At 52.5% G+C, this 14724-nt stretch overlaps 1 protein-coding gene across 1 annotated transcript; it reads left to right on the forward strand.

Annotated features, from left to right (window-relative positions):
- Window positions 1-1605: 1605 nt before the first annotated feature.
- LOC140719969 (E3 ubiquitin-protein ligase TRIM69-like) lies at window positions 1606-14129 on the forward strand. Its single transcript, XM_073034883.1, has 6 exons — window positions 1606-1725; window positions 3539-3772; window positions 5202-5224; window positions 5312-5430; window positions 10480-10611; window positions 13434-14129. Exons 1-6 carry the CDS (start codon window positions 1606-1608, stop codon window positions 14015-14017), a joined length of 1212 nt encoding a protein of 403 aa, XP_072890984.1. The 3' UTR covers window positions 14018-14129.
- Window positions 14130-14724: the final 595 nt, after the last annotated feature.

Consider the following 14724-nt stretch of genomic DNA (forward strand, 5'->3'; position numbering starts at 1 on the left):
AGAACACCAGACAGTGGTCAGCACGGAATGTCCTACAGTTACTGCAGGAGAAGGACTGGATGGACACAGTGGACTGGTTCCCTTAGCAGACAGTCCAGACCATCTGGCAGAATGCCTCATCACCAGATCTCACCAACAGGCAGCAAGACCTCACCTGTCTGGCAGCGAGAGGGCCCCTCCCAGTCTGATCTTTGCTGCATGCCCGGAGATCACTCCCACAGCGCGCTGCCCCGAGATTACTGCAGTGGAGACGAGATGGCCCCTCCCAGTCTGATCCTTGCTGCATGCCCGGTGATCACTCCCACAGCGCGCTGCCCCGAGATTACTGCAGTGGAGACGAGAGGGCCCCTCCCAGTCTGATCCTTGCTGCATGCCCGGAGATCACTCCCACAGTGCGCTGCCCCGAGATTACTGCAGTGGAGACGAGAGGGGCCCTCCCAGTCTGATCCTTGCTGCATGCCCGGAGATCACTCCCACAGTGCGCTGCCCCGAGATTACTGCAGTGGAGACGAGAGGGGCCCTCCCAGTCTGATCCTTGCTGCATGCCCGGAGATCACTCCCACAGCGCGCTGCCCCGAGCTAACTGCAGTGGAGACGAGACGGTCACTCGCCTCTTTGCGGACTGTGGGCTGGCGAAGATATGTGGAGAAAGATGCAAGAGCCTGTGTCACAGCAGCTGCGTGAGAGAAGGCTCACTGATCCTCGGGCTGTTCCCAGGACGCACAGGAAAACGGACAGCGAGTGCTCTGGAATATCATCAACTCGGGGAAAGACGCTCGAAACTTGTTGGCCTGCCATCACACCGAGATGTCCGGAGAGCAGCGGTTCCCAACCAGGGGTCCACGGTTACTGGTACTGGTGTTTAGCACAAAATGCTGGGAACCCCTGTCGTACAGGAATGCTGCCGACTGACACATTCCAGACTACAGGGACACCATTGGAACTATCGGGTCTATCTACTGCTAGACTGGGAGAGGCCGTGTTGGCTGAGAAAGCCTCTCAATTATTGTTCACCACCCCAGGGGGCACATGGGCGACAACAGACAACAGAATACCCAATAGAGAATGAATGTAAATTCATTGGGTAAAGGTATTGGCACGTTTTATCATTCTGAATAAAGAGTATAAAGTTTATTTTGATACAAAAAAAAGTATCAACATCTGATCTGTGTCCAGAGTGAAGGAGACCAGGGCTTCTATTGGAGACAGGACAGACATGGGTCAAGTCATTAAGTTTTTCTCACGAAGGGCTGTTGAAATCAGGACCTTACCGAAAAATTAACATTTTCCACCCTATGACGTAGAAAGTCCAGTCCTGTGCTTTTTCCTGCAACCACAGGTCGGTCATCACCACTGCATCTCTCTCCTCACAGCACAATATTCTCTCCGCATCCCCAGTTTAATGGCATGTTTTCACTGTTTACTTATCCACCGTTTTACACTCCACTCTGAATCTGTTAGACATGGAGAAAGATAAAAAACGAGCTGCTGGAGGAACTCAGGGGGTCGGGCAGCATCTGTGGAGGGAAATGGACAATCGGCATTTCGGGTTGAGACAGTTCAGATGAAGGATCTCTATCCGGAAAGGTCCTTCCGATCGGAGCGATGGGGCCTTTGGACATTCAGCTAACGTTTTTTGTCGCTCTAGGTGTTTACGAGATGGGGTTGCTGGGCATATGGCCAACTCACCTACGCTCGTCGCCGGGCTTAGACAGTCCATTGGGCGTTTTCTTATCTTTTCCCTGTTTAATTTGTTTTTGATCCCACACTAACATGGAAATAGCCAGAATTTCCACTGAACACATCCAGCAGCAGAATGTTCACTCCCTGAGTCTGCAGCGCGCGTAGTGGACAATCGCGGTACTGCAGGGGATCAGCAGCTCCCGGAAAGTGAAATCATTCTGAATCAGGAAGTGCTGGGAGTTAACATGGCTTCGAAAGGACAGGTCGAGAGTTTGAGCGAGGAGGCAATTTGTCCCGTCTGCCTGGATTTCTTCACCGATCCGGTTATACTGGAGTGCGGACACAACTTCTGTCGCTCTTGTATTACACTGTGTTGGGAAAGGGAGGAGAGAAACTCCTGCCCGGAATGTAGAGAGGAGTTTGCTGACCGCACCCTCAGGGTGAATCGGGCCTTAGCAAATCTGGCTGAAAAAGCTCGAAATCTAAACCTGAATCCGAAAGGGAAGGAAAGTAAACTTCACTGCGAGGAACATGAGGAAGAACTGAAGCTGTTTTGCGAAACGGACAAGACACTGATCTGTGTGATCTGTAGAGACGCGCAGGAACACAGAGAGCACCGCTTCATGCCGATTAAAGAAGCTGTTAAAACCTACAAGGTAAAAACTAACGTTAGTTCAATACTTAAAATATTTCCTTTGTCCTACATATCATCGCACGAGCCTCTATAACTAACACATCATTCTCTGCAACTTTCGCCTTCTCCCACGGGATTCTAGCATCTCTCCGTCCCACAGCCCTCTTCCTCACCCCGCAACTCTCCGCTCTCTATTCGGATCGCGGTCCACGTCCTGTATCGCCCTGATCCACTCGCTCCTCCCCACTGATCTCCCTCCTGGCACTGACACCTGCAAGCGGGACAAGTGCTACACCTGACTCCTAACCTCCTCCCTCGTCACCATTCAGGGCCGCAAACTGCCCAGTTCCTCCCGTTTCTTCCATGGTGAATTGTCCTCTCGTATTACATTCCTTCATCTCCAGCCCTTTACCTCTTCCACCTGTCCCCTCCCAGCTTCTCACTTCATCACCCTCCCCCACGTTCCCCCTCACATTGTCTCACCCGTCACCTGTCAGCTGGTTCTCATCCCCAACCTTTTTATTGTAGCTTCTGTCCCGTTCCTTCCCAGTCCTAATGAAGGGTCTCATCCCGGAACACCGAATGTTTATTTTCCCTGAATAGATGCTGCCTGACTCACTGAGTTCCTCCGGCATTTTGTGTGATAATCGGGTTTGATCACCTGTTTCTTTTGATGCATCTTTGTTTCTATTTCCTTCACTCTCTGACTTCCAGGATCAGCTAAAATCTTCCTTAGACTCTCTCACAAAAAAGAAATCAGACTTCCAGGAAAAGGAGCAGCAACAGAAAGAGAAGATTTCCGGAGTTCGGGTGAGGCTTCATGAGCGGAATTTCTGATATTACTGTCGAATTTTGCTCCATTTAATGCAGAATAGCAGAGTATCGCAGCTCCAGTGACCTGGGTTCGATCCTGACCTCTGCTGCTGTCTGTGTGGAGTTTGCATGCTCTCCCTGTGGTCATGACAGTTTCAGACACATTCCAAGGACATGCTGGATGAATGGTTAATTACAATTAACCCTGTAAAGGTGGGGAGGGTGTGTGTGAATCAGATGGGAGTTTATGGGTCAATAAACTGAGAATAGGTTTCAGGAAAACGTGAGGGAATGGTGTTGACGGGAATGCACTCAGAAGTAGCATGGACTCCAATAGACCGAACTTAACGACAAAAGGAAACAGAGCACAGCAATGCAGTATATTAATCTTCACCTTTCATTCGACAGGAACAGTCACACAGCCTTCAGTCCCACGTCACATCCCAGTTTGTTGAACTGCGCCAGATTATCACTGAGAAAGAGCAGAGCTTACTCAGGGATCTCAGGGAAGAAGAGAAGAGGATTCTCAACTCAATGGAGAAAAATCTTCGGGAGATTCAAGAGAATATAAGGTTTATTCAGGAGGAAATCTCGAAGTTAAAGGAACAGATGGATCAAAAAGACAGTGTGATGTTTCTCAAGGTGAGGGATTATATTTCAATTCGTTTCTTTCAGAGGGCACAAAATGAACAGTGGTATATTTGAAATAAACACAGCACAGCGGCCAATTCTAACAAATCAATTGCCGCTGCTGGCGACCTCACACAAGTTGTTATACTTGCATGATGCACCCTCCCATCACTCCAATAATGACATTTCAAAATGTCCAAGATACGCTTTCAGTCCTTCATTAGCAAAATACAATCTTGAAGCGATGAAACTTCAGGGTAATTCATTGTAAAGTAAGCTGCAACACAAATACAGAATGACATCCGCCCGTCCCCAGATCAAAACTGTGCCGGACAAAGTATGAATACGTAACTTATTCCCTTTGCTTTTACCACGTCCCCACTCACGTGACTGGTTATCGTAATAAACACGTAACGCAGAATACAATGCAGACAGAAAACAGACGTGTTGCTCCTACACACAGCATTTACAAATGTCAGTAAACTGTTTCTCACCTGACAATTGATGCATCTATTCAGGGTTGTTGTTGTCCCAAAACTGGACTTTCACAACTTCTGTACATCCCAGGATAGAATGCAAATTTCTCTGAAATTATTTACTCTGATCGTAACACAGAGCTGCTGACTGTGTCCTTAATTCTGCATTAAATATCCCCTAAAACTCTCATTAACTCCCGGTTCCAGTCACTGGCTGTGAGTGTGTCTGGTGCGGTTGGTGTGAGGGTCTCTTTGTCAATCAGTGAGAACAAAGAATTTGACCCACACATCAGACTTATCTTCTATATCCGGTTTCCGCCAGATTAGGGAAACTATTACTGTCTCTTTACTTTTACAGATAACATTCAAATGAACGTTCAATCATTCAAAACATAACCAGGCCATTCGGCCCATTTCCTCCTCTCAATTTCCCCTCTGCACAATCCTCCTGCCACCTACTCACCACAACCAGCAACAGTGCCCCGAAATCTCTGGTCCCTCACGTGTTTATCCAGCCTCCGCATTACAGTCAGTCTCTGCTGTTCCATTTCACCCACTCCTGTGGCACTGAGTTCCACATCCTCTTCACTAAATTTCTAGTGGAATTTGTTAAAATCCATCTGGAATTACATCTCCCCACGAGTCTCCCCATAAATAGAGGTACTTCCTCCACCCGCACACAATCACAGACATCACTGATCTTAAATTCCTCCATCCTATCAGCCTGACGTCATATCCAGATGAAAATGCACAGCCTGTCCTGTCTTCCCTGTAAGTTTCATCCTCTCAGTAATGGTCTGACATTCAGAAACTTTCCTTGTAATTTACCCCATGGTTCTGTATTGTCCGTGTGTGTGAGTGACTGCGGGAGTGGGAATTTTCAACACCTGGTAATGATTTGGAAGAAATTCAGGATATGGACAGTAAGTCCAAGTCTAATCGGATTTGTGTTTTATTTATTTCAGGAGGAAGCTCGTCGGAACAGAAGGTAGGACAGGCTCTTTACTGAAACCCTGAATGGATTTGTAAAATAGTTCAGAATAGCAATTTATAACCAGCTGTTTAATATTTACAGGATTAATGACAATGTCCAGGAATTGTCAGTGACAGATGAGACCCTACCGGTTGAAAAATTCGATCACCTCTATTTGTTGAACACAGTGCTGAGAGAAACACTTGATGCTATTAATCGAGGTAAAACTTACAAAGATTCATTTCCCCTTGTTTTATGAAGCTCAATTTAGTTCCAATTTGAGGCAAAGATTGTCTGTAATACTGGGGTGAAGGGGAACTGAAGTTTATTTCACATCAACCCCACCGACTGGGAGGCATCACTGTCACATGGGCAGCTGGAGATGTCAGACCCCTGAACACACCAGCACAGGGTCACAATACAACCAATACACGGGACTGGCAGATGAACCAGTGTGTCCTGATCCCAGGCACACTGCACTAACACACCAGGACATGAGTTAGGATCTACCAGAGGAGCTGGGAATTTAATACTGACGATGATATTGTAGGGAATAAAAGCAGGTATCAGTGTGGTGACAGGGATTGTCAGGAAAATACACAAGCCCTTCATGTGCCCTGTGAGTGCAGACTCTGATTGACGCAGGTCTTCCCCCTTCCGGATCAGCATCTCTCACTGTTGTTAGAGGCAGAAGAGGGGAGTGGACGTGATCAGGGACTGAATCGTCAGGGGAACAGACAGGAGAATCTCTTGATGTGAACGGGACACCCGAATGGTATGTTGCCTCCTGGGTGCCAGGGTCAGGGATGCCTAGAATCGTGTCCGCAGCATTTTAGAGAGGGAGGGAAAAGAGGCAGATATCTTGGTAAATTTGTGACAATGACATTGGAAGTAAAAGCAAAGAGGTCCTGAAAATAGAATTTGGAGAGCTTGGTCGAACGCTCAGAAGCAGCACCCCCAGGGTTGTAATTTCTGGATTGCTGCCTGTGCCACGTGCTGGTGAGGGTAGAAACAGGATAATTTGGCAGATAAACATGGCTGAGAAGATGGTGCTGGGGACAGGGATTCAGCTTCTTGGATCATTGGGATCTGTTCTGGTGGAGGAATGACCTGCTCAAAAGGGACCCGAGGGAGAACAATATTCTCACAGAGAGGTTTGATAGAGCTGTTGGGGAGGGTCTGAACTAATTTGGTGGGGGGGGGGGGGGTGCACGGGAACTGGAGTGAAGGGATAGGACTGATTGTAAAATGCAATGATAGCGTGCAGTCAGACTGTCAGATAGGGCGGACAGATGCAAAGAGAAAATTCCAGCCGGCAGGGTTAGTATCAGAACATTGGGGATGCAGAATTAAAAAGGGTAGCTATTATTACTACTATTACCGATTGTCAGGTATGATGTTGTGGCCATCACGGAAACGTGGCTGAAGGATGGATGTAGTTGGGAGCTGAATGTTCAAGGTTTCACAATGTATCGGTGTTATAGGAAGGTCGGGTGAGGGGGGTAGCGTGGCTCTGTTGGTAAATCAGCAGCAAGATGCGACATAGGATTGGAAGATGTTGAATCCTTGTGGGTTGAGGTAAGGAACTGCAAAAGTAAAAATGACACTGACAGCAGTCATACACAGGCCTCCCAACAGTCAGTGGGTTGAGGCCCACAGATTACAACTGGAAATAGAAAAGGCTGATGAAAAGGACAATGTTATGATAATCATGGGAGATTTCAACATGTTGGTCAATTGGGAAAATCAGGTTGGTAAAGGATCTCAAGAGAGTGAGTTTGTTGAATGCAATGTGATGGCTTTCTAGAGCAGTTTGTCGTTGAGCCTACTCGGGGAACAGCTCTACTGGATTGGGTGTTATGTATTGAACCAGAGGAGAGTAGTTAAAAGAACCCTTAGGAGGCAGTGCTCACAACATGACTGAGTTCAACTTGAAATCTGATAAGCAGAAAGTAAAGTCTTACATTGTAGTATTTCAGAGAAGTAAAAGAAATTACAGTGGTCTGAGAGAGGAGTTGGCCAAAGCAAATTGGAAGGAGATGCTGGCAGGGATCAGAGCAGAGCAGAAATGGTGTCAGTTTCTGGGAAAATGAGGAAGGTGAAGGATAGATGTATTCCAAAAATAAATAAATACTAAAATGGCAAAATAGTAAAACCGTGGCTGACAAGGGAAGACAAGTTAATGCAAAGGCAAAAGAGAGGGCATACAACTAAACAAAAATTAGTAGGAAGACAAAGGATTGGGAAGCTTTTAAATATCTACAGAGAGAAACTAAAAGGATGATTGGGCGGGAAAAAATAAACAAGAAATTGATTTGAATTGAATTGACTTTATTACTTACATCCTTCATATACATGATTAAAAATCTTTACGTTACGTCTCCATGTAAATGTGCAATGTGCAATTTATAGTAATTTATGATGAATTATATGTATAACATGCTAGTCAATATAACATAGAAATACAGATGTGTTAGCATGAGTTAATCAGTCTGATGACCTGGTTGAAGAAGCTGTCCCGGAGCCTGTTGCTCCTGGCTTTTATGCTGCGGTACCGTATCCCGGATGGTAGCAACTGGTACAGTTTGTGGTTGGGGTGACTCTGGTCTCCAATGATCCTTCAGGCCCTTTTTACACACCTGTCATTGTAAAACAAGTTAGCAAACAATATCAAATTGTTTTTCAAGTATTGTAAAAAAATAAAACAGAGATGAGAGTGGATATAGGACCGCTAGAAAATGAGGCCGGATAAATAATAATGCGGGATAAAGAGATGGCAGCTAAACCAAATATTTTGCACCAGTCTTCACTGCGGAAGTCCTCATGGAGGAAGATATCAGAAGGCCTTTGACAAAGTGCCACACATGAGGCTGCTGAACGAGATAAGAGCCCATGGAATTACGGGAAATTTACATATGTGGATAGATCGTTGGCGGATTGGCAGGAAACAGAGAGTGGGAATAAAGGGATTCCATTCTGGTTGTCTGCCAGTTACCAGTGGTGTTCCACAGGGGTCCGTGTTGGGGCCGCATCTTTTTACGTTGTATATCAATGATTTGGATGATGGAATAGATGGCTTTGTAGCTAAGTTTGCTGATGATACAAAGATAGGTGGAGGGGACGGTAGTGCTGAGGAAACAGAGAGTTTGCAGAGAGACTTGGATAGATTATGAGAATGGTCAAAGAAGTGGCAAATGAAATACAATGTTGAAAAGTGTATGGTCATGCACGTTGGTAGAAGAAATAAATCGGCAGACTATTATTTAAATGGAGAGAGAATTCAAAGTTCTGAGATGCAAAGGGACTTGGGAGTACTCGTGCAGGATACCCTTAAGGTTAACCTCCAGGTTGAGTTGGTGGTGAAGAAGGTGAATGCAATGCTGACATTAATTTCTAGAGGAATATAGTATAGGAGCAGGGATGTGATGTTGAGGCTCTATAAGGAACTGGTAAGACCTCTCTTGGAATACTGTGTGCAGTTTTGGGCTCCTTCTTTAAGAAAGGACGTTCTGACATTGGAGAGGGTTCAGAGAAGATTCGCTAGAATGATTCCGGGAATGAGAGGGTTAACATACGAGAAACATTTGACCGCTCTTGGACTGTACTCCATGGAGTTTAGAAGAATGAGGGTAACCTCACAGAAACATGTCGAATGTTAAAAGGCATGGACAGAGTGGATGTGGCAAAGTTGTTTCCCATGATAGGGGAGTCTAGTACGAGAGAGCATGATTTAAAGATTGAAGGGCGCCCATTCAGAAGGGAGATGCAAAGAATTTTTTTTAGCCAGAGGGTGGTGAATCTGTGAATTTCTTGCGGCAGTGGAGGCCAGGTCATTGGGTGTATTTAAAGCAGAGATTGATAGGTATGTGAGTAGCCAGGGCATCAAAGGTCATGGTGAGACGGTGGGGGAGTGGGAATAAATGGGAGAATGGATCAGCTCATGATAAAATGGTGGAGCTGATTCGAAGGGCCGAATGGCCGGCTTCTGCTGCTTTGTATTATGGTCTTATTTGAATGCACCAGTATACGGAATAAGTATCTTGTAGCACAGGTAGAGTTTGGCAGGTACAAACTTAGGCAGGTACGTCTTTGATTGAAGGAATAAAAGCAGAGACAATTCTGTAAACAGGGCGAAATTCAAAAATCAGAGGTGCAAAGGGACATGGGTGTCCTTGTGCAGGATTCCCTGAAGGTTAACTTGCAGTTTGTGTCAGTGGTAAGATTGGCAAACTCAATGTTTGCTTTCATTTCGAGAGGATTAGAGTACAAGAGCAAGGATGTAATTCTGAGGTTTTAATAAGGCATTGTTCAGACCACACTTGGAGTATTGTGAGCAGTTTTGGGTCCCTTCTATCGGAAAACATGTGCTGGCATTGGAGGGGGTCCAGAAGATTCACAAGAATAATTCCGGGAATGAAAGAGTTAACATATGAGGAGTGTTTGATGGTTCTGGGCCTGTACTCACGCGAGTTTAGAAGAATGGCTTATTTATTATCCCTCTCAACCCTATTCTCCCGCCTCCTCCCCATAACTTTTGAGACTCTGACTGATCAAGAAGTTTACTTATTAACTTCTGCTTTAAAAATCAAACGGGAGAAAATCTGCAGATGCTGGTAATCCAAGCTACACCGGTCCTGATGAAGGGTCTCGCCAGATCTTTCTGACACCTGTCTGGAAAGAGTTGATGTTGGGAGGATGTGGGTGGGTCGAGAACGGTAAGCACAGCCTCCGACTACAGGGATGTCCATTTCGGACAGAGATGAGGAGGAATTCCTTTATCCACAGGATAGTGAATCTGCCACAGGCAGCTGTGGAGGCCAAATAATTGAGTATATTTAAAGCAGAGTAACACACACAAATTGTTGGGGGCACAGCAGGCCGGGAAGTTCCTATGGAAAAGAGTAAACAGTCCACGGTTCAGACTGAAACACTTCATCAGGACCTGTGTTGATTAAGGGTTCCTGCACATTCATCCTCTGTCCTAATAAGGGGCTGCGGGGGATGGGGTTGTGGGAAAGGGGACAAAGCCATCCTCAACTCCCATCTTTGCCCCCTCCAGCTTCTCATTACGTGTACACACACAGTTCACCCACGGGGTTTCCACCCCTCCCACTCCTGGTTCAATCTGCCATTCATCTCTCCCCTCCCATTATCACCTCCTTTACTGTCTCAAACCATCACACTGCCCCACTTCACACTCGCAAATGAATGTGAACATTGTATGAAGGGTCTGTTCCTGTGCTGTGCTGTTCTATGTTCTCTGTTACCAGTTTCGAAGAATGAGAGGAGATCTCATGGAAACACAAAATTCTTTCAGGGGTCAACAGGCAGGAGTGAGGGAGGATGTTTCCCCTGTCCAGCGGAAAACCCTTGTGGAGACATCTGCTTTCCTCGAGTCAAAGGTTCGTGTCGGCCACCGGGGCTCCGCTGTCCGAGTCTGCCCACGATCCCCGTGGCCGCGCTGTCCAGTCTCCCCCCCGATCCCCGTGGCCGCGCTGCCCGAGTCTCCCCCCCCCCGATACCGGGGCCGCGCTGCCCGAGTCTCCCCCCCGATCCCCGGGGTCGCGCTGTCCGAATCTCCCCCGATCCCCGGAGCCGCGCTGTCCGAGTCTCCCCCCGATTACCGGGGCCGCGCTGCTCGAGACTCCCCGGGGCCGCGCTGTCTGAGTCTCCCCCCGATCCCCGGGGCCGGGCTGCCCGAGTCTCCCCCCGATCCCCGGGGCCGCGCTGCTCGAGACTCCCCGGGGCCGCGCTGTCTGAGTCTCCCCCCGATCCCCGGGGCCGGGCTGCCGGAGTCTCCCCCCGATCCCCGGGGCCGCGCTGCTCGAGACTCCCCGGGGCCGCGCTGTCTGAGTCTCCCCCCGATCCCCGGGGTCGCGCTGTCCGAGTCTCCCCCGATCCGCGGAGCCGCGCTGTCCGAGTCTCCCCCCGATCCCCGGGGCCGCGCTGCCCGAGTCTTCCCCCGATCCCCGGGGCCGCGCTGCCCGAGTCTCCCCCCGATCCCCGGGGCCGCGCTGTCCGAGTCTCTCCTCGACCCCCGGGGTCGCGCTGTCCGAGTCTCCCCCGATCCCCGGAGCCGCGCTGTCCGAGTCTCCCCCCGATTACCGGGGCCGGGCTGCCCGAGTCTCCCCCCGATCCCCGGGGCCGCGCTGCTCGAGACTCCCCGGGGCCGCGCTGCCCGAGTCTCCCCCGATCCCCGGGGCCGCGCAGTCTGAGTCTCCCCCCGATCCCCGGGGCCGGGCTGCCCGAGTCTCCCCCCGATCCCCGGGGCCGCGCTGCTCGAGACTCCCCGGGGCCGCGCTGTCTGAGTCTCCCCCCGATCCCCGGGGTCGCGCTGTCCGAGTCTCCCCCGATCCCCGGAGCCGCGCTGTCCGAGTCTCCCCCCGATCCCCGGGGCCGCGCTGTCCGAGTCTCCCCCGATCCCCGGAGCCGCGCTGTCCGAGTCTCCTCCCGATCCCCGGGGCCGCGCTGCCCGTCTCCCCCCGATCCCCGGGGCCGCGCTGCCCGAGTCTCCCCCCGATCCCCGGGGCCGCGCTGCCCGAGTCTCCCCCCGATCCCCGGGGCCGCGCTGTACGAGTCTCCCCCGATCCCCGGAGCCGCGCTGTCCGAGTCTCCCCCCCGATTACCGGGGCCGGGCTGCCCGAGTCTCCCCCCGATCCCCGGGGCCGCGCTGCTCGAGACTCCCCGGGGCCGCGCTGTCTGAGTCTCCCCCCGATCCCCGGGGCCGCGCTGCCCGAGTCTCCCCCCGATCCCCGGGGCCGCGCTGCTCGAGACTCCCCGGGGCCGCGCTGTCCGAGTCTCCCCCGGATCCCCGGGGCCGCGCTGCCCGAGTCTCCCCCCGATCCCCGGGGCCGCGCTGCTCGAGACTCCCCGGGGCCGCGCTGTCTGAGTCTCCCCCCGATCCCCGGGGTCGCGCTGTCCGAGTCTCCCCCCGATCCCCGGGGCCGCGCTGCCCGAGTCTCCCCCCGATCCCCGGGGCCGCGCTGCCCGAGTCTCCCCCCGATCCCCGGAGCCGCGCTGTCCGAGTCTCCCCCCGATCCCCGGGGCCGCGCTGTCCGAGTCTCCCCCCGATTCCCGGGGCCGCGCTGTCCGAGTCTCCCCCCGATCCCCTGGGCCGCGCTGCCCGAGTCTCCCCCCGATCCCCGGGGCCGCGCTGTCCGAGTCTCCCCCCGATCCCCGGGGCCGCGCTGTCCGAGTCTCCCCCCGATTCCCGGGGCCGCGCTGTCCGAGTCTCCCCCCGATCCCCTGGGCCGCGCTGCCCGAGTCTCCCCCCGATCCTGGGGCCGCGCTGTCCGAGTCTCCCCCCGATCCCCGGGGCCGCGCTGCCCGAGTCTCCCCCCCGATTCCCGGGGCCGCGATGTCCGAGTATCCCCTCCCCCCAGATCCCCGGGGCCGCGCTGACCGAGACTCCCCGGGGCCGCGCTGTCTGAGTCTCCCCCCCATCCCCGGGGCCGCGCTGCCCGAGTCACCCCCCGATCCCCGGGGCCCCGTTGTCCGAGTCTCCCCCGATCCCCGGCGCCCCGTTGTCCGAGTCTCCTCCCGATCCCCGGGGCCGCGCTGCCCGTCTCCCCCCGATCCCCGGGGCCGCGCTGCCCGAGTCTCCCCCCGATCCCCGGGGCCGCGCTGCCCGAGTCTCCCCCCGATGCCCGGGGCCGCGCTGCCCGTGTCTCCCCCCGATCCCCGGGGCCGCGCTGCCCGAGTCTCCCCCCGATCCCCGGGGCCGCGCTGCCCGTGTCTCTCCCCGATCCCCGGGGCCGCGCTGCCCGAGTCTCCCCCCGATCCCCGGGGCCGCGCTGCTCGAGGCTCCCCGGGGCCGCGCTGTCCGAGTCTCCCCCCGATCCCCGGGGCCCGCGCTGCCCGAGTCTCCCCCCCGATCCCCGGGGCCGCGCCGCCCGAGTCTCCCCCCGATCCCCGGGGCCGCGCTGCCCGAGTCCCCCCCCCCCCCGATCCCCGGGGCCGCGCTGCCCGAGTCTCCCCCCGATCCCCGGGGCCGCGCTGCCCGAGTCTCCCCCCGATCCCCGGGGCCGCGCTGCCCGAGTCTCCCCCCGATCCCCGGGGCCGCGCTGCCCGAGTCTCCCCCCCGATCCCCGGGGCCGCGCTGCCCGAGTCTCCCCCCGATCCCCGGGGCCGCGCTGTCCGAGTCTCCCCCCGATCCCCGGGGCCGCCCTGCCCGAGTCTCCCCCCGATCCCCGGGGACTCTCTAATTCTCTGCTTCTCCCCCCAGTCTCTGTCACCCTGGATGTGGAAACGGCGGGTCCGTATCTCGAGGTGTCTGAGGATCGGAAGAGTGTGAGATGGACCCGGACCTGGAGGAAACTCCCTGACACCGGGAAGAGATTCACACACTGGGAATGTGTGCTGGGATCGGAGGGATTCACATCGGGGAGACATTACTGGGAGGTGGAGGTGACGGGGAATCGGTTCTGGTGTCTGGGAGTCGCCGCAGAGTCTGTGAAGAGGAAGGGACGGTTCAGACTGAGTCCGGAGATCGGATTCTGGGTCATCGGGCGGCGTGGTGACGTGTTACATCGGGATTATGACGTGTTCGGTATCCCCTCCCCCGAGTCCCGTCTCGCTGCCGGTCCCATCCCCAGGAGGGTGGGAGTTTATCTCAGTTACGAGTCCGGGACAGTTTCATTTTACAACGCGGAGACCAAGTCCCATCTCCACACCTTCACTGGGAATAAATTCACGGGGAAACTTTATCCTTTCTTCGCGACCTGGGATGAAAACCAGTGGCTGAGAATCTGCTCCGGTTCCGCTCCGGGTCGGGTCCCGGGACCGGCGTCAGGAGTAAAGTCCCTGTAAATATAAATGTGCGGAGAGTGCAGCTAAATACGTGGCTAAGGAGATGGTGCAGGAGGGAGGGCTTCATGTTTCTGGACAATTGGGCTTTGTTCCCGGGAAGGTGGAGCCTGTTCCGACGGGACGATTTGCCCCTGAACTGGAGGGGGACTAACATCCTTGCGGGTAGATTTGCAAGTGCTGCTTGGGGGGGGGGGGGGGGGGGGTTTAAACTAGATTTGCAGAGGGAGGGGAAGCAGAGTGTTAGAGCAGATACTGAGGTGGAGGAGGATAAAGGTCATACGAGGACTGCATGGAAAGACAGAAATCAAAGGTTTGCACATTAGGTTGTAAATTAATTTTCAGAGCTTTAGAAATTGTAGAAAATAAAGATTTCCAAAAAGATTTTGATGAAGAACATGACCAGAACATATGTGAAAAAGTGGCTACTTCAGTTTTATACCTATCGCAATAATTGTCTATGTTAGGAAATATTTTAGATAGTCTCTCCTTTGTTAAATAGTAACAGTGAACAATTTTAAATTGAATTAAACACTGATTGGTTCATATTAAAGAAGAATTGACCATCTTCATTAACAAAGGTCATATTAAGTTCTCTCTCCCAAACTTATTTAATCTTTAGTGATTAAGGGGATCTGTTTTTTTTTTGCAGATTTATTTATTTTTATTATCATTTATTTTGTGATGGTCGATTGATGACTTTTGAAGAG

This window comes from Hemitrygon akajei, unplaced genomic scaffold (genome assembly GCF_048418815.1).
Source record: "Hemitrygon akajei unplaced genomic scaffold, sHemAka1.3 Scf000034, whole genome shotgun sequence".
Lineage (NCBI taxonomy): Eukaryota > Metazoa > Chordata > Chondrichthyes > Myliobatiformes > Dasyatidae > Hemitrygon > Hemitrygon akajei.

Excerpts from the sequence above, each read along its gene's own strand:
- LOC140719969 (XM_073034883.1), top strand. The coding sequence starts at position 1,606 with ATGGGGCCTTTGGACATTCAGCTAACGTTTTTTGTCGCTCTAGGTGTT. Across the intron at positions 3,773-5,201 it reads ACAGTGTGATGTTTCTCAAG|GAGGAAGCTCGTCGGAACAG; the intron begins GTGAGGGATTAT and ends TATTTATTTCAG. Across the intron at positions 10,612-13,433 it reads CTGCTTTCCTCGAGTCAAAG|TCTCTGTCACCCTGGATGTG; the intron begins GTTCGTGTCGGC and ends TTCTCCCCCCAG.